This window comes from Diadema setosum, chromosome 15 (assembly GCF_964275005.1).
Source record: "Diadema setosum chromosome 15, eeDiaSeto1, whole genome shotgun sequence".
In the NCBI taxonomy this organism is placed as follows: Eukaryota; Metazoa; Echinodermata; class Echinoidea; order Diadematoida; family Diadematidae; genus Diadema; species Diadema setosum.
In genome coordinates this window covers 35,396,198-35,415,252 of record NC_092699.1, presented here as the reverse complement: position 1 = coordinate 35,415,252, position 19,055 = coordinate 35,396,198, and the positions used below count along the sequence as shown (strand labels likewise).

At 39.5% G+C, this 19,055-nt stretch overlaps 1 protein-coding gene across 1 annotated transcript; it reads right to left on the bottom strand.

Moving 5' to 3' along the window:
- Positions 1–509: 509 nt before the first annotated feature.
- On the bottom strand, positions 510–15,735 carry LOC140239036 (uncharacterized). The gene is made up of 7 exons (XM_072318932.1): positions 15,570–15,735; positions 10,343–10,406; positions 8,292–8,325; positions 7,325–7,414; positions 6,084–6,386; positions 3,403–3,675; positions 510–2,170 (listed from the first exon to the last, which is right to left on the bottom strand). Exons 1-7 carry the CDS (start codon positions 15,718–15,720, stop codon positions 2,087–2,089), a joined length of 999 nt encoding a protein of 332 aa, XP_072175033.1. The 5' UTR covers positions 15,721–15,735; the 3' UTR covers positions 510–2,086.
- Between the last annotated feature and the right edge of the window lie 3,320 nt (positions 15,736–19,055).

The following is a 19,055-nucleotide window of genomic DNA, read 5'->3' as shown; positions in this document are numbered from 1 at the left end:
ACAAGACTGCCGTGGCCAGCAGGAACATGGCGGAAACAGCATTAGCACAAAATTTTGATTTTCCTATGTGATACATGTATACCAGACTAAGCAAATTTACCCTGAAATGGTGACATGTACAAGTATTAGAACATGCCTCATTGAAGTTTTACTGTACACGCCATATATCTGTCTAGATTCTGCAAATCTAGACTTGGCGAGTGGTCAGGTTTGCGATCATGTAGTACAGCAATGAATGGCAAATGTACACATTCATATCAGGATTAGAAATACATGTAATATTTTTGTGTATTTTAAAACTTACAAATAGCACCCCACTCACAAAATTCACAGAAATAAACAAAAAACTTGCAAAATAGACGGCATACACAAAAACAATTTGCTGATAAGGAAATCACTTGGGATGTGTCTTTTTGGCAAATTGTTTCTCACACAACAGCAAAGTCATTCATTTCACTGATGCACAGGCAAACACGGGGAAAGAATTTAAACATCACAAACAGTAGAAATTTGCTCAAATAAGGGTCTTGTTTTCCTGAGCTTACATTCAACAACCTACATCTGCAGCGAGCTAGATGTTCAGCCCACTCTTGTGAAATACAGAGAGGTGATTTGCAATTTTTAAGACTCAAGATGTTATTTTTGTTAAACTTCTGATCTTACGGGCATGTCTTTGCTTCAACGAGTCTTATAATACTAATATGAAAAAGCATATGTAGAGAAAGGTCTTTAATTCCGTGTGTTACCATTATATGCTGAGGCATTACATTTCTGAAAACTTCTTGCCTGTATCAAACAGCAGTACCTGCTGACTACACTATGAGCATGTAGCCTTCAAAATTTCTTCTCTTGAACTTCTAAAAAATAAAAAGGAATAGTCGAAATCTAACTTTTTTCTTTTTCAAGCCAAATGATAATGAAAACCAAAAACATTTTTCTCAAATTTCAAATATCCTTTCCTCTTGAAATGCAAATTAAAAAATCAAAACAATTCTTAATATCGTCAAAAAAACCATCAACATTTCTGTTTTTTCGAAACTTATTTTTCTACATATAAATTAAATTAATAAATTAACAAACAAAGCCAACATTTTGATCTGAAAATAGAACTTTTCTGCGGCAGCTCTAAATAGTGCAAGCCGCAGGTATTGCAACAGGCGATTCAAACAGGTATGGTTCTTACAATGTACCTTCTAGATGTTATCATATGATCTACTTGGAATCTTCTCTTCAATCCTTGTGTTTATTCTCCTTGAACTAATACAAATTAACACCAAACTTACACCTGCCACTCGTTAACAGGTGACACTGCTCAGAGGCAAAATGGAACTTCATTTTTTTTTTTTTTCGTTTCTTTTGAAGCCAAAATAAATAATGCTAATGCAATCATGGAGTTACTCAAGAGTCTGATATATTTCTCCACGGATTGGTTTGCAAAATGAATACATAGTCTGGTGTAGAAACAAGTTGTCATCTTGAATGATGCAGAATGCTCAATTCTTGCCAAGGTGCTACAGTGCTTGGGAAATGCGAACACCAAGTGAACAGTTCACACATTTTACTTCCCATAAAGCACCACATACCTCCGTCTAATGTAGTCATTCTCTCATCTTTTGTTTTTGGTTGATTTTTTGGCCAAATTCTATAGTTCTTGTTTGTCAATACACCAAGCGTTCCATGTTATGAATACCGTTTTCATTGCAAAACAGAGAAAGAGTGCATGTGCCGCTGTGTTGTGGATGCAGCTAGTACTTGAATATTACTGTAATGATGTGTGAGGCATGCAAAATATATATTTACTTGCTTTTTTCGCTAAACCCATCCACTTCCACGCTACAGTGAAATTATGATATGCCAGTATAGTGAACGGAAAATTTGATATCAAAAATCCCCGCGGTGAAGGATTACAGACGGGTACGAGGCGCAGTAAATGTGCCATGCATGCGACTGCTTTCTCTGTTTCGGATGGAATAACAGTTGTTCATGTTGCGAGTGAGCAATGTCTGGACCTGCGTAAAGTGCCTTAGATTTAAAACGTGAGAGCTATGGGCGAGGTGCAGTGCTTCAGGATCGTCATCCGTCTCCTCTACTCCTCACTCTTGATGGTGGTTTTCGTTTCCGTGGCCGCGGCAGGCTCCTCCTTGATGACTGGTCCGTCGGAGGCATCATTCTGAAAAGACAATCGACAGATGGCGGCCTTTGAGATGGCAAAACAACGTACATATTGTATCTACATCCAACCTCATTTCCAGTAAATCGAGTTTGAAGTTTTGCAAACCTACAGCTCTTTTTCTGTTTTCGTTCGACACTTTATTATCTTACCCTAGGAGGACAACAATATCAGTAATACAGTGCATGCAAATTGATTTCACTAGACCCTTTATCTTTAGAGTAATTTGCAATTAATCAAAACATCCGTGGTGTTGCCATCTCAACATAACCACACTATTGCCACTGATACGGCAAAACAAGGTAAGTCTCGATCAATGGCGCATATATAATGTCCTACAACGTCAATATGTGCGCCCTTCTGCAGCCACACATAGTAAGCAGACTATTACTGCATAAACATGTAGATGGGAAAACAACGTATCACATGTAGATACGTTGTTTTGCCAAGTGCATGCCCGACATATGTTGAGCAGGGGCAAGCATATCGCCGCTTACGTTGTTTTGCCAACAAAATTTGAACAATTCCCACTGGGAGGGAGCGTCATATCTCAGTAACGGAATGGGTTCTGATTTCAAGATTTGGTCAAGAGTTAGATTATACTAAAATAAGCTGAAGTATGTGACTAAGTAAATTTTCATCAATTTTCGACATACGTTGTTTTGCCATCTCACGGCCGACGGACAGGTGCAGTCACTAACATGGCAAACAACCTGCTCACTCTCACAGTTACATGCACTGAAAATCCACAAACCTTGAACTCTGCACAAATTCCAGTGTCGCATTCATTTCTACAGGCAACTCCCATTATAATGAAGTCCTCGGGACTGGCACTTTTCTTTCGTTACATTACATTATAGCCGATTAAATAAAGTATGCAAAGACAGAATAACAATAATTTGGGGACCTCAATTTTTATGTTGTTATAACAAAATTCTGCTATAACAATATTTGTTACAATGCAACCCTGCACACTAGAACTGGTCTGACAGTCCCTGACCAGTAAAGAATCACTGTCGAACAAGTAACTTTTTCAGTAATGGACCAATAATAAAAATGGAAAAACTTGGTACCTACTGGTCTGACAAAAAGGTCTGTTCGCCCTGCAAATTGAATATGCGATCAAAATCAGGCGGAGATATTTTGTGTGTTGTTAAGTTTGTGGTATAACAGTGATTACAAAATTTGGAAGAAGATTGGAGGCTTTGTGCGCAAAGGGTACCACTGCTCACCTGTCCTCCAGTGTCTCCTCTGTTATCGCCACCTTTGCCCGTGGGTGGCTTGCGGCCGCGGTAACGGCGTCGGTACGGGCGGCGCTGCTTCTTATCGCCGTCCTTCTCTCCTCCCGCGTCGCCGTTCTGCCTGTCCTCGTCGCGATCCTCGTCTCCGCGGGACTGGGGACGCCGATAACTCTGGTTGTAGCGGTATCGGTTCTTGTACGGGCGGCGCCTGCGGTTTTCCTGCCTGTCACCATCCCTCTCTTCTGTATCACCGCCATCACCGTTCTGGAGGAACCATCAAAGAATTATGTATTATAATCTGTTTCACATGACCGATACGCAAGCAATGGAGCAACCACAGGACCAACGCCTTCGAGTCCCCCACTCCCATCCCCCCCCCCCCCCCCCCGAACGGTTTATTGCCACTTCGTCTAAAATCAGATGGTCTACTTCCAAGTTCGTCTAAAACCATGACGGCTAAACCCATTTGTTCTACAATCCATTTCGTCTAATGCCCGTTTGGTCTAATCCTCATTTGGTCTAATGTCCAGTTTGGCTAATTATAATTTCGTCTAATGACAAGATGGTCTAATTGCAATATTGACTCCTTGGATTTTTTTCTTCCATTTTGTCTAATAAACTATGGGTATCAGACGATGTTGTCATAGCCCATCCAGAAACGAGGTTAAGTGGCAATTGGACTTAATGGTCATTAGACGAAGTGCAAGTAGCCCAAGTGATAGATAATCCCTTAATCTAGACAATGAGGATAAAGGGCATTTTCAAAGGGCACAAATGTTGCTGCCAGGGGACTTGAACCAGGAAAGGAACCTTGTGGTTGATGGTCCATGGCCTAATCCACACAGCGACAACAGATGATATTAGGATAGAAGCAATTACATGGTACTCTTCCATGTGTAAGTGATATGCAAGTATAAAACTCCTTCATTTTCCCCATTCATTTCATGATAATTATCTTACAATAGTTGGTACTGTATTCAGACCAATGATACAAAAGGGTGTGACCACAGCACACAAACGGTTCTAACAGTGTGGAATTTCGCTTTAAACATCTTTGTTGGCAGAATTTATCAACAGATATTCATATATCACGATCATGTTCAACAGTACTGATAAACCCCAGGTCTGATAGAAAGGCAGACATTGAATATCATTCCTCATGAAGAATGAATCAAGGCAAAAATGTTCAAAAGTGATGTTTGTAAAAATTAATTAGGAAAAAAAAAAAAAAGCTAAGTGTACTTTGAATAGGTAATCAAGTTATATACAAATGCCACAGCAGCACATTCCATATCAGGCTTCTTGTTCTGTGGTTCTTCAGTTTAATTCAGTTTAAGTTTTTCATTATGTATTACCACTGCATTAAAAAACTAGAAATGTCGCTACGGCGACTGGTGTATGCCTCCGCCATAATGCATGGTTCTCCTAATAGGTCTATAGTACAATGTCTTGACAATGTGTGATGACAGTTTCACACAATTGGCAAAATATTAGAATGACAGGTTTGCCACAAATGTGCTGAATGTTCACTTTCCTAGAACTAGGTTCAATTGGATGAATAATTATAACGTCAGAGTGCAGGTATTTGGGGGAACTGATCATTTTCACTTGACTTTTGACCCTTTTACAAGTTTATGCATTGAGTAATTTTCAAGGTATTGAGAAAAAGTATAATTTCAGTATCAAATGGTAAAATAGTATTATCGAAACCTGGCCTTTGACCTTTGACCCCGCAGTTCCAAAGAGAATCACTGTTAGGTAGAACATGCATAAATATGTAAGTTTCATGACAATACCTTGAGTTACTTTTGAGATATGGAGGAAAAAGTGCAATTTAGCACTTTCACTTGACCTTTGATCTTTTGACCTTTGACCTTTTGGCAAGAAACTTCCCACAGAATATATATTGGGTTATACATGCATACATCAAGTTTTAAAAAAATCCTTCAGGCATTGCATACATATAAGGAAAGTAGTTATATTTTGAGGAGTTGACCTTGACCTTTGACCCATGACCTTTGACCCATGACCCCCAACTTCCCTAGATAATCACTGCCCATCGGTACAAGCATATATACTAAGTTCCATGAAGATACCTTGAACCATTTGCGAGATATGGAGAAAAACATGAAATTTCAATTTTTTTTCACAAAATAACCTGTGACCTTTGACCTTTGACCCTGTGACCCTAAAATCCACACAAAGTATCATACCCCAAGGATATACCCTCATACCAAGTTTGATGCAAAACCACCACACGGTTCTTGAGATATCGACAAAAACAAAACGGGACGGACGGACGTACGGACGGACAGACGACCCGAAAACATAATGCCTCCGGCCACTTCGTTGGGGGAGGCATAAAAAATGGATGTTCTAGACCTTCACAATGCTGTGTAGAATTTTGTTTTGCAATCAGATACTGCAAAGTGTGAAATTTTACATATCATTTGTGAAACTTTTGCAAGTTTTCCAAGGAGCCAGGAGTCACAGAAGGTTTTGTCTACACAATGCACTGAATCCCACCATGCTGCGAAAAGGGCCGACAGCTCCAATTCACAAAAATATCACACCATGAATGTCTCTAGTTTTACAGAAGGGATACATCCGAGTGTCTTCAGACCAAACTAGCCCTGGGCGCTGCAGCTTTTCTCCTCATATCGTCTCCTTACCTGGTCACCGTCCGGGTTTCCTTGACCCTCTCCTCGTTGTGGTCTGCGCCCCCTGTACCGGCCTCGCCCGCGGTAACCGCCCCTTCCTCCGCGGTACGACCTTCGAGGCGGTGGGGCGCTGTTCTCCTCCGCCTCCTTCTCGTCCGACGCGCCCTCCTCTCCCTCGTCTCCCTGGGAGCCACGGGGTCTGCGTCGGCGGTAGTAGCGGGGTCTGGGTCCACGGTAGCGGCGCTTGTCAGCCGCATACCTGCTGCCCTGGACTGGGGCACCGTCGGGGCCAGTGACACGGGCTGCCTCATTGCCCTGCACAGACAAATAGAGGAATCAAATGGCATACATTGATTACTATCAAAATCAAACATTAAAGGGATCGTATAGTTTTGGTTGAGACTTAACTTCAGGTTTTTATCATTTTTGGTGAGATAGTGAGAAAGAGCATGTAATTCCAAGAGTGATTCAATGTTTATTAGATGAAATTTGGTTTTGAAATGGCCAAGATATCCAAAACACAGCGATCCTAATAAAGTGTGGGACCCACATTTTATTATGATCATTTTGTTTTACTTTGTTTTTGGATGTTTCAGCTATTCCAAACCTGATTTTTATCAAATAAACTTTTTAATTCCTCTTAAAATGGCATGTTCTGTACTATTTCATAAGTGTTTTCATGGTATCTCACAAAAAAAAAGTTAAAGCCCAATTTTCATCTCCACCAATACTGTACCATCCCTTTAATCATTTTAAAGCAATTCTGTCACATTTTTGCATTTTTCCTTTTCAGGGGTACATCATGCCCTTGCCAAATTGTAATGGGAAGAAAACAAAGAATCATTTCTCAATTTCATCTTCTATCATGTATGGCAACAGGGAGAAATCTTGCTTGACACACTATGAAATTTACTGTGCTTATCCACATATCGTCGCTGGGGCGACAAGACCTCGTATCTCAAAAATGTCAAATGTTCAGGAGAGCCAAAAAACATGGCGGCCAAAGCACTATACTGAATGGGATAGCCGTTCCTTTGACATGCCGCGGTGGCTTCATTTTTGGGGTAAGACAGCTGGGGTTTGGACAGGACATCACTTAACCGATTATTTGACCACTAATGCAAAAAAGTCATTTTCATCAAAATTTGAGATACAAGGTCTTGTCACCCCAGCGACGATATAGGAATTGAATAATATTAAATTTATAAGAGAGTGACACATCAATGTAATACACTTGAGTGTGTGTGATTTACCTTCACGCCCTCTACAACGTCAAATTCCACGACTTCTCCATCGCCAACACTTCGCTGGTACTTGCGTGGATTGTTTCGTACAATGGCCGACTGTGAAAACAACCAAGATCAAAACAGAAATAATGATGATACAATCCTGTACATGAGTGCACACTCCCTAGCATTGAAACAATACAAAAAAAAAAAACAACAACTAAATGCAATTCAATCACAGCATGACACTGTAGTACTTCTCATGTTGAAAAGACACATTTCCTAAACAGTGTTGACACCTGTTCATTTTGGAAGGGGGGGGGGGGGGGGGTTGTTACTTTTCACAGCAATTCTGCATTTCAAAGAGCCAATATTGTGATACACTTATCACCGAGATAATTACGGTAGTGTGTGCTGTAAAATAGGCAACTTATGTGTAATTTACTTTCCACTAGGCCAACTTTCCTGCACTCCACTTTTAATAATCAAATATTCATGATTTTGCGGTAGAAAACATTTTTGTAAAGTTATGCCCAAAAAATATTTGTATTATATTTCCGTTCAGTAGTGCACAAAGTTCACAAACATTTCCATTCCATTTATGATACTCCAAAGAAATGGCATACACTTGTATGTTTGTCCTATTGCCTAAAAGACATCACATACCCCATTCATACAGGACATCTAGAGTGCTCCAGGCGCACTCCCATAGCCCTCTAATTCTCTGTATGAACAGACAAGCAGGCCTTGGAGTGCTCCAAATCTACGCCCCTCTTGATGCCAGGATCAGGAGCATTCCTGAAGCACTTTACTTAAACCCTGCACCGATGTTTACAGTATGCCCCTCTCAGGCACTGCACGTGTGGTCTCCACAAGCACTCTTGTGTCTAACTTTGTGTGAAATGGGGTGTCAACCTCACATTTCAACCGATTGTACTTCAAAGATATCATATTCCCTATGCCTAGCTCTTCATAGCCCAGTCCACTGACTTACCTGATGGACAAACACATCCTCCTTCGTGTCGTCCCTGAAAACAGAAGAGAGGAGACAAAACGCATCGCAAATCAGCAAATTTTGACATTTAATCGGCTGACCCATCATAACATGTACTGAACCTGACCCCAATATAAATTTATAAACATTTAATAGACTTGTTCAGACTGCAGAGAAAATTTTCAAAGAAAGGCAACATGCCAGAAACTTTCCGAAAATGGCACCAACTAATGATGCATATATGGGAATCCATGTGTTGAACGACAACAATATGATCAGGTGAACAGTGATTGGCTCATTACTGGGCCAAGAAAATATTCCCACTGAAAATAAAAGCGGATGTGATTCCTCTCCTTTGTAAATTCTGCACAAGTTGTCATCTACAATACTTGTACAATGTATACAGGAGGTGACCCGTCTCCTAATACTGATGAATCCAAGTCAATAAAATATTTGTTTGGTCTCCTTGTGGAATTGTGCTACATTTTACCATTCAATCCTGATGAAGATAGAAACAAACAAATACAATAATCACAAATCAGGCCATAGCAGTATCCATCCATCTTCCAAACGCAAGTGAATCTCACACAGCTGGTTGGGAAATACTACTACTTGAGCATGATCAATCCACAAATAACATTCTACATGTATCTATCCACTGCTGAATGGGGAGGGCGCTTCAGAAATAAAAGTTGTGGACAATCAGAACTAATATACATTTTTTGTTTTTAAATCTCAAAATGCTCCCAAACAACTCTTTATCCTGGCAAATGACATCAGCTAGATCAGCTTCTTGGTAAACCCTTACGTATAACAGCAAACAAATTTCAAATGGGAGAAGAGACATATATTATAAGGCCTTCTGAATACAACCTGTAGATATTGTAATTTACCTTTAAAGTAGCAAAGTTACCTTTTCTCTTTCTATGTATCCTGATCAACTCTTTCAGTCTTTAATATCAGGAACATGTTTATTGGTGGTCCTGAGGGGGTTTACCAACAATCTAACTCTTTCATATTCTTGAACTTTGTATTTTGTTTTTGTACCATGACATACATGTAGTGAGTAACCCGATACAGCAAGGTACACATGTAATTGTCATGGTTTCCAGGTCCTCATTATAACATGGTATTATACGGTAATACGCATTCTATCACAACCCTTGCTTTTGACAGATTAAAAGCTATAAACCTGGCAGATTGTTCTCATGACAACCATTACATACAGTAGTTTTGATTCAGACCTAATTTCAGGTTTCTAACAGTTTTGGTGAGATAATGAGAAACTTCTTATGAAATATGAAAGAGCATGTAATTCCACAAGGAATTCAATGTTTATTTGATGAAAATTGGTTTTGAAATGGCTGAGATATCCAAAACAGAGCGACTCTAATAAAGTGTGGGACCCACATTTTATTATGACTGCTTTGTTTTACTTTGTTTTTGGATGTTTCAGTCATTCCAAACCCGATTTTCGTCAAATAAACATTGAATTCCTCTTAAAATGGTATGCTCTGTACTATTTCATAAGTGTTTTCTTGGTATCTTGCAAAAAGTTGAAAGCCCAATTCTCATCTCCACAAATACTGTACCATCCCTTTAAACAACTGAAATGTATTACATAAAAAATCATCTGACCTGCATAACTCATCATTGTTGTACACGTACAGTACAATGTAGTTCCTCCCTCAAGAAGAATACACTGTATTACCCTAAGTTTGACTGTAGATACAGTTAAAGAGTTTGTTCGCAAAAACTAATACGTCCATTTTTTAAGATTTTGAAGTACGGTCTCTAAAGTACAAAATAATACCTTTTAAATGATATATTGGTCACTCCATATAAAGGTATATTTTTGAAGTTATGGTCAAAAGAAGCAAAAATTTTCTTATTATTCTCTTTATTTTTCTTGACCTTTAATCGCAAATATCTCCATTTGGCAAATATGGACTTACATTTTTGTACAACGTATAGGTTTTTGAGAACAAACTCTTCAGTTGTACATACATCAGCACACCCACCCTAGTGGAAGACTCGGAATAATCACTTACCTGTTAATGAAGCCATAGCCATTCTTGACGTTGAACCACTTGACGGTGCCCGATACCTTAGTGGCTACAGGTGTAGAGAAATTGAGAGAAAAATTAAAACCTCTAACAAAAATTAGGATGAAGTACTAACAAAAAGCTCTGGGGGAAATAAATCTTGAAAACAAACACTGTTTAGTAAGAAAGAATATATTTACAGCAATACGTTTGCATGCCTTATTACGCATCAAACTAGAGTCAGTTAGACATGAAATGCAATAAGGCAGGGGGTGTCTCACAAAGAATCTCAGTCGTAAAGTTTATCTCTATCGACTCAAAATTATGGTTTGTTGTGTGTGTCTTCAATTACATTTTAATGTTCAAATGAAAATTTGAATTTTGGAGATGTACATGTACTGTACAAGTGTATATGCAGCAATTGTACTGTAATACAAAATGAAATAAGGGACAAACATTTTTTTTCTGTAAATTTCTGACAACATTAAATAAAGCTGAACAGGTAGTATTTAACCAAAGGCATACCTTAACTTCAAGTTAAAAATTAAAGGGAACCCCAACCCAAAGAGCAATGTGGATTGAGTGAAAGCAGCAACACGTGTACAAGGCATCAGTGTCGGCAATGAAAGCTAAGTTTGAGGGAAATCAGACAATCGATGCAAAAGTTATGAATTTTTAAAGTTTTGGTGTTGGAACCGCTGGATGAGCTACATGAAGAGACTACTAGAGGTTATGACGTATGAGTGGACAACAATATAAAGAAAATATAAAGAAAACTAAGAAAAAAGAAATTACTTTTCTAGCATCATAAAAGAGCACTTGACTAACCGCTTTCAGAAAGCAGGGGAATAATTGTACCATTACAATGTGACCGTGCAACACAAAACAAACAAAAAGTCGCACACAGTGATTTTGTGCGAGGACTGAAAATAGGTGAAATGGGTCAATCTAAACCAATCTTGAGTTTTTCATATTTTCTGAAAGAGCAAGTCTTTTTCTAAATCAAAAATTTGGGGTCATAAAACAAACAGGAACTTATGTTTTCAGCAGTTTTTCTCGAACACTTTTTGGTGGAATAGTGTGATTAGTTGTTTCTCATAGAACCCTCTTCCCATTTCTCAAAAACCCTGTCCATACTCTTCACTTTCAACTCCATAAACTTTGGAGAATGATGCTGCTGCATTAATAGTTGGTATTAATCATGTACACAATGTGCTAGTGAAGCATGCTCAATTTCAGCTTAATCCGATAATCCCTTCATTGTTGTTGCTCCGGTGGTCAACATCCTGTTTTTTGTTCAATTCATCCCACAGCTAGCATGGCTTGGGAAAGCGCTTGACTACACCCTGTACATGTACAGCTGTACTTCAGAGCCTGTTTCTCAGTTCACACTTTCCAGAGTGTGTTCTTTCTTTCCAATATTTAGATAGTTCTGGTTCGGAGAGTCCATTTGAACTGAGTTTCCACATGTACATCATTTTAAAGCTTAGAGTCTGCTCTTTCAAAATCTACTCTTAACTAAAAATCCATGTCTGGTGACTTTTTGTTTGTTTTGTGATGCAGGGAGATATGTCAGTATCAAGTTGATCCTTGATGGAATGTGTAATTTTCAAATTTTATTCTATACGGCCCCTCCTCCATGCCAGCTCCATAGACAGAAGGGTATTTTGTGAAGCCAGATACATGTGTGTACTATAGTAAGTCTACTACTCATCGACCACCTATTTTTAGATCGACCACCCTCGCGCAATGGCTTTCTCGCTTATAAAATAAAAAATACACGTGGGACGGGGCGCAATACACTGGAACATTCGAACATGAATACAAATCAAGAAAAATTAGGGGGATACAGGTAAATAACCTGAGGAAAAAAGAGGAAAAAGAATTGAAGAAAATCCTCATTAGTGATACACGCAATTATTGTTCACACATATTTGCCCATTCACTGGTAGCTGGATTTACGTGCTTTTCAATGGAAAAATGGGCGGTCGATTAAAGGTGCATGGTCCCGGTGTTTTAGTCAAATGCGTACGCGGGCGCACAGCGCAAGTTTCCTATAGCTCTAGACCTACACTATTGACTCCTCTTTAGCGCTTACGCTTTGGCCCACTTCCCCGAGTCCGAAGAAGTCCGATTCACTGTAGTCAGTGGTCCGATCACAGTTCGGCTCATGATTCGGCTGAGGGGGATGACAGCTTTAGCAAACTTCTTTTGTGATGTCATAATAACAAGCACATGTATGCACGCACCCTGGCATTACTACAGACTGCGCGATGCGCAGAGAAGACAACAAAGGCAACGTTACTTAGCAACACCTACGCACTTTACTCTTGATGACAGCTAAACTTCGGTAATCTTCTTATCAATGCTAACGGTGATCGGCAGTATCATCAACAGCGCCCTCTACACTACCGGGACTATGCCCCTTTAAAATGAGCTTGCGCCGCTGGTGTACAGTGAAAAATGTCACTTGTGTTTGTCGCAGAGAATTCCGCGTGTATGGTACCAGTCAACAATCTGAGCCCGGGATATGTATCTGCGGTATTTTCTGCCTCAAGTGGAATGAAATCAAGATATAAGGTATTCATTCAAAAAGTGGTCGATGAGTGGTAGGTCCAACTACTACACTGTAAACTAGATGTAACAGTTTAATAGATCTATTACTATACAACGTTTGGTAGCTCTACTACACATCGACCACCCTTTTTGAAACCAACCGCGTACTTTTGGCGCACAGAACGCTTAGTACGAACTGCACTGCGCGCAGAGCACATAAAAATGTATTCACTGTTCATTAATGGTTTTAATCAAGGACAAAGTTTCGAATGAATATTTTAACCAAATCGTAATGTCATGTCAATGCATTTTCTAAAAAGCTCCATACAACACGGTGTTCAATACAACTCGGTTTGTGTGCGCATTGTCAATGCAAAAACAGCGGTCGATCTAAAAAGGGAACGGCACAGCGGGGAACTGAACAGAGGCCACGCAAGTTCAACGGTGATATTTTTGCACTGAAACTTCGAATTGAAAAGGGAACAACAGCATTTGATGGCGCTGAATTTTCTCAATCACATAGGTCAAGTTTTTATGTGAATGTAAGTGTTAAATATTCTTATCAAGCAAATAAACATTAGGCAGGTGATGAGTAGTAGGTCCAACCCACAAGATGCAGACCAATCTTTCAGCAATTTATCAAGTCAAGAATCCTGACTGATCTTAAAGGGAAGGCAAACCCAAAGAGCAATGTGGATTGAGTAAAAGCATTAGCATTAGTAGAACACATCAGTGAAAATTTTAGAAAAATCGGACTATCGATGCAAAAGTTATGAATTTTTAACGTTTTGGTGTTGGAACCGCTGGATGAGGAGACTACTAGAGGTTATGACGTATTAGAGGACAACAATATAAAGAAAATATAAAAGGAATTTCACAAAAATCCCTTTTTCCACCAAAATGAGAGAGCTCTTGAGTAACCACTTTCAGAAAGCAGGGGGAATAAGTGCTACCCCTCACATAAAATGTCAGTATCAAGTTGGGCGAATGTATAATTTTCATGAAAAATGAATTTTTACTGATTTCCCTTTATATTTTCTTTATATTGTAGTCCACTCATACGTCATAACCTCTAGTAGTCTCCTTTCCCAGCAGTTCCAACACCAAAACTTTAAAAATACATAACTTTTGCATCGATTGCCCGATTTTCCTCAAACTTTCACTGATGTGTTTTACTAATATTACTGCTTTCACTCAATCCACATTGTTCTTGGGGTTTACATTCCCTTTAACTATACACAGCCCAGTCGCCGCTGTACATACGTAGCGCGACAGGGCTGTACCAACGAAGCTCCAAACACGAAGAGGGTCCAACGATCGCATGCGATCGGATTGAATTTTGATACTTTAGATCATATTTTTGCCACTTCAAACTCATCTGACGAACAAAATGATAATGAGACTTCATATCTATGCTATGAGTATTGAAATTTAGATTCAATAACTTACCTAAATTGATGGTTATATGCAGCATGTGTGAACAGTTCACGAACGGTACATCGTCTTTCACGCCAGGCCATTTCCAATATTCGGGAGGTCACATGATTTGAATGCCCTTTCAAAAGGTCGCGCTGTCGACCGTGCTGCTACACCAACACTCAAGCAGCGCATCGCACGCACGCAAAAGATTTCCGCAGAGATCAAGGCGCCATTTTGAATTCTGCAACGATGAACCGCGACGGTGTTAGGGAATCCGCCAGAAAGTATCATTTTTTGGTTCCACGGACTTATCACGAGGGCTCTCAATGGACTTACATGTACAAACCTTCTGTAATACAAGCATGCACTTAAGGAGAGTAACGTTTGGTAACGTGTACATTGTTTATAAAGAACGTATAAATTTTCATAAGTTTTGTAGTTGTGTTGTGGTTCCCCACTTTGAAGGTGCCCGCTCGTTGGTCAGACGCTGTATTCGCGTAGCGTATTAACAGCGTCTGGTCGGGCTAGACTGATCTCTGCCTTGACAGGTGTTGTGTTCATCAGCTTTTCTATATGTAAGATGAACATCACTGTACGCCCAGCATTGTAAATATTCTGTGGACTACAACGGAAGGGCAATGGGACGTGGAAAGATCAGTCTGCCTTTCTAATCTTTAGTGGGGGTGACTGGCTTTGCTCAGGGAGGTGGTCTCTTTCCACCTCCCTGCTTTGCTTTAGCTTTTCTGCGCCGACACACTGTCCACAATGCAATGGCACAAACAACACATCAAACATCACACACAATGATGCAATTTTGGGTTATTAAGCAATTTTTTTGTTCTCATATTTCATACCTATTGGGGAGCATAGTGACATGTGCGTCATCCTGTTAAAACGACACTCACAAATATATGCCAGTGGCTGTTTAAAATTAAAGCATACTTCGAATTCCAACCGAGTGGAAAAATAATTCGGTGGCCACGCTACGACCTACGTGCAGAACATGCCCATTGGCAACAACGTGGCGGCGCGCGGCGTGAACTCAGTACGACTCTTACGAGTTCGAGAGTAAAAGCTTTCCGCGTGTACCTTCGTGTGCCTGTAGCTGTAGCTGTAGCGAGCGTGGAACATGAATGCGCGTGCGTGTTTCGAACACAAGATACTCACAACCGCAGCAAGACGGCTTGACATCCAACATTAACATCACGATTACCACACTTTCCAGACTTCAAAACACCCTAAAAATCACACATCGTACCCAGAACTGTCTTCTCCGGGGCCTCGTTGGTCTGGGGCTGTTCTTCCTGGCCCTCGGACATCTTTCTGGATGGTGTTTTTCTCCCGGTGGAAAGGTTCCGTCTCGATCGCACAACGGTCTTCTTTGTGCTGATGAGATACCGGAAGAACATCTCAGACCATGACCGGCTACCGGATTGTGGGATTGCCCTACGACACGCCCATGCCACATACCGCGCCTAACCGCGCCATGTACCCACCCTAGCAACCACGCATCTTTCCAATCCATTGTCAATAATAATTGATTGATTACCCGACGTGCTTGGAAAGATAAAGAATAGAAAGAAACAGAAAAAATGCGAAACTAAAGAAACTGAAAGACGAATAGAGTGTAAGGAAATACAAGGGGCGTTGTTGACGTTCCCTTGAGAGATTTACACCAAATCTGTGCATATTAAGTTGCAAACTGCTAACAAATAAACACATATCAGGGACACAAATAAAACTTTATAGATACATCTGTAATGTTAACTCCATGGTGGAGGAAGTAACGAGTAATGTCAGTCATGCCAAGGAGGTATGAGATACCTCCTTGGTCATGCATACCTCAAGCAAACTTCTTTACAGTGGCAATACAATTATGCGGTCAAACAACTATTCCGTGATAAGTTTGAATTGAACCATGACGAGTGTCTGATAGGCCCTTAATTACTCACTCAGTGGATCTAATTTATGTTTTCTCATCGGCGAAAATCCATATAAATGGGGTCTTTGATCCTTCTTATATAGGCCCTACTATGATTGAAAACCAAAACACTCACAATGAAGGGGATATGTGTATAGCTATAGTCATGATCTATTTTGAAGGGGAAAATGATAAGTTTTCCACTTTATTTTTGAACACTATGCAGTGGCGGATCCAGAGGGGGGCGCAACCGGCGCAAGCCCCCCCCCCCCTTTATTTTTCGTTAAAAACAAAAGAAATAAAAAGAAAAAATGAAATGAAACCCGGAAGCCCCCCCCCCCCCCTTTACAGAATTCCTGGATCCGCCCCTGCTATGCACACAGTTTGTATACGTGTAGTAACCATTTGAAAAACTTTTGAAGTTATTAAGCTAAATGTGACTTTACCGACACACTTAAATAGTCTTCATTTCAACTTATAGTCATATTAAAGAGAAAGAAAAAGAAAGAATGGGGAACATACCATAATTGGGGGTATATCTCACAATATACTGTAGATCACATTTTCTTTTCTATACAATTCACTTGCGTCCTTGCCATTCATGTAGGATATCAAAACCAACTTTAAACGGATGATGTTTCAATTCGTTCAGCAGAAAAATGGTGCGTTTATTCCTGAATGAGTTTCGTTATTCCCACACATAAAAATTCCCTCATACCTATAGATGTTAGTTAATCCGAAAGGTCCATCATCCGAACTACGCTTGTGGCGTTATTCCAAAGATTTGTTCATCCGAAAATGAAATAAGGTTCGTTGTTCCGATTGTTCAGCCGAAAATGAAATAAGGTTCGGTAATCTGAAATGAGAACGAGGTGCGTCCGAACGAACCTTCGAAATTACAAACTTTTTTTTTTTCTGAATAATAATGTTGTAACCTTTGGAACCCTTTTTTCCATTTTCGGATTAACGAAACCTTGGGAAACGAACCCTAACGAACCCTACATTTCATTGTCGGATTAACGAATCTCCATCCACTCCAGAATAACGAACCTTCGGAATATTGAACTGTAACCCATGTAACATGCGCCTGTGTATTATAAAGACAATTAACTGAATGATTAAAGTATTGAAACTAAGCTTGCAGAATTACACTTTGGTAGTCTTATAGGTTTGCGAAAAGAATAATGGCTCATCTTTCTGTAATAAGGGATCTTCAGCCGTCCAGAAACCACACGTGTAACCCTGAATCATAACCAAGGAAGGAAATCACAATTATTCACAATTCTACCTTATACGGCACAGTAGAGAGAAAATAACGATTATAACAAGAAAACAAGAAACATAAAAAAGTCCTTATTATACGGTGCCGAGAGAATAGAATTGAATGAGAATCTTTAAAACCGTGCATGCACCACCACCACCGCCCCTGATTTTAGTGTAGAATGCGTGTGTGTATATGATGTGTGCACATGTCTTTATACATTTATTTATTTATTTATTTATTTATTTATTTATTTATTTATTTATTTGTTTATTTATTTATTTGTTTGTTTAGTTATTTATTTTTTCATTTATTTATTTATTATATTTCATATAACTAAATGTATCAACAACTACGAGTTTTAGGCTCGACAATACCTTTTTTTCTGTCTTTGGCCCATTCGGGTCATGCACCAAAACCATGAAATTGCATTTGTTGGTGGCCCAGTCTGGTGACCCGAAAAAAAAATCAAGAAAATCAGTGAAAATGATTTTATAAGGTAGTCAAATAATACAATAAACAATGGCAATAATATAGGCCCATTAAAAGTAATGTCTATCTAGTAATTACTTGAAAAAGTACGTCAAGCACGCGCACTTACTCTTATTGTGAGTAAAAATTAAAGAAAGAATATAGAAAAAAAGTAATTTGATAAAACTCTAGATTTTTTTAACATTGATAATTAGGACCTAGCGGATTATTATCTGAAAATCGACAGGCATGATGTCAGGATTTACAAATGCCCCCCTCCCCCCCCCCCCCCACTATAGGTTCACTTATAATAGTCTGTATAACGTACATATTATTTTGATGTCGAATTGAGGCATGAATTTGGTTTTCCATGACAGCACCACCGTATATTCATGAAATTATTACACTTCTATGACTGGATATACAGATAACATTTACATGAAAGATAGAAACAATCGACTGGCCGAACTGGCAGTCAAAACGGTCTTGCAAGTTGCAATCCCGGGTGTCGCGCGGCAGCAGTAAGGATAGCTAGTTGCATTAATGGGTACCATTGCTCTCCCCTTTTCTGGATGAGAAAAACACATAAAAACAATGCATATCCACAGTGCACTTTTGATGGCCCCATCGGGCCACCATTTAAAAAAAAAAAATGGAAAAGTGGTGGACACCAAAACATTATTTTCTATTAAAAAGAAAAAAAGAAAAAAAAATGAAAAAAAGTGGTGGCCCGACGTCTATTCCTGGTGCATGGCCCCCGGCCACCGCTTACGTCGAGCTTCGTTTTCGTCCACAATATTTTACTTATTATGTTCTTTCAATGCACTAGTAGTAGGGATCTTTAGATTTTCGTGACGGGGACATTCAGAGGAAAAAAAAAAAAAATGTTATGAGCATGCGCAGAAGCACGCGTCAAGTCGATCTATTTTTAGCTTGCGTCGTCGTAAGTTTTTCACTACTCGTTCTCTGGGCTACTGTATACGCTATATATTTCGCGTGGGTTTTATTTTCGCGAATTTCGCGAGTCGGGAGCTATTCGCGAAATTAACAACACGCGAAAAAAATATTACCTTCCAAAATGAATCCCTTGC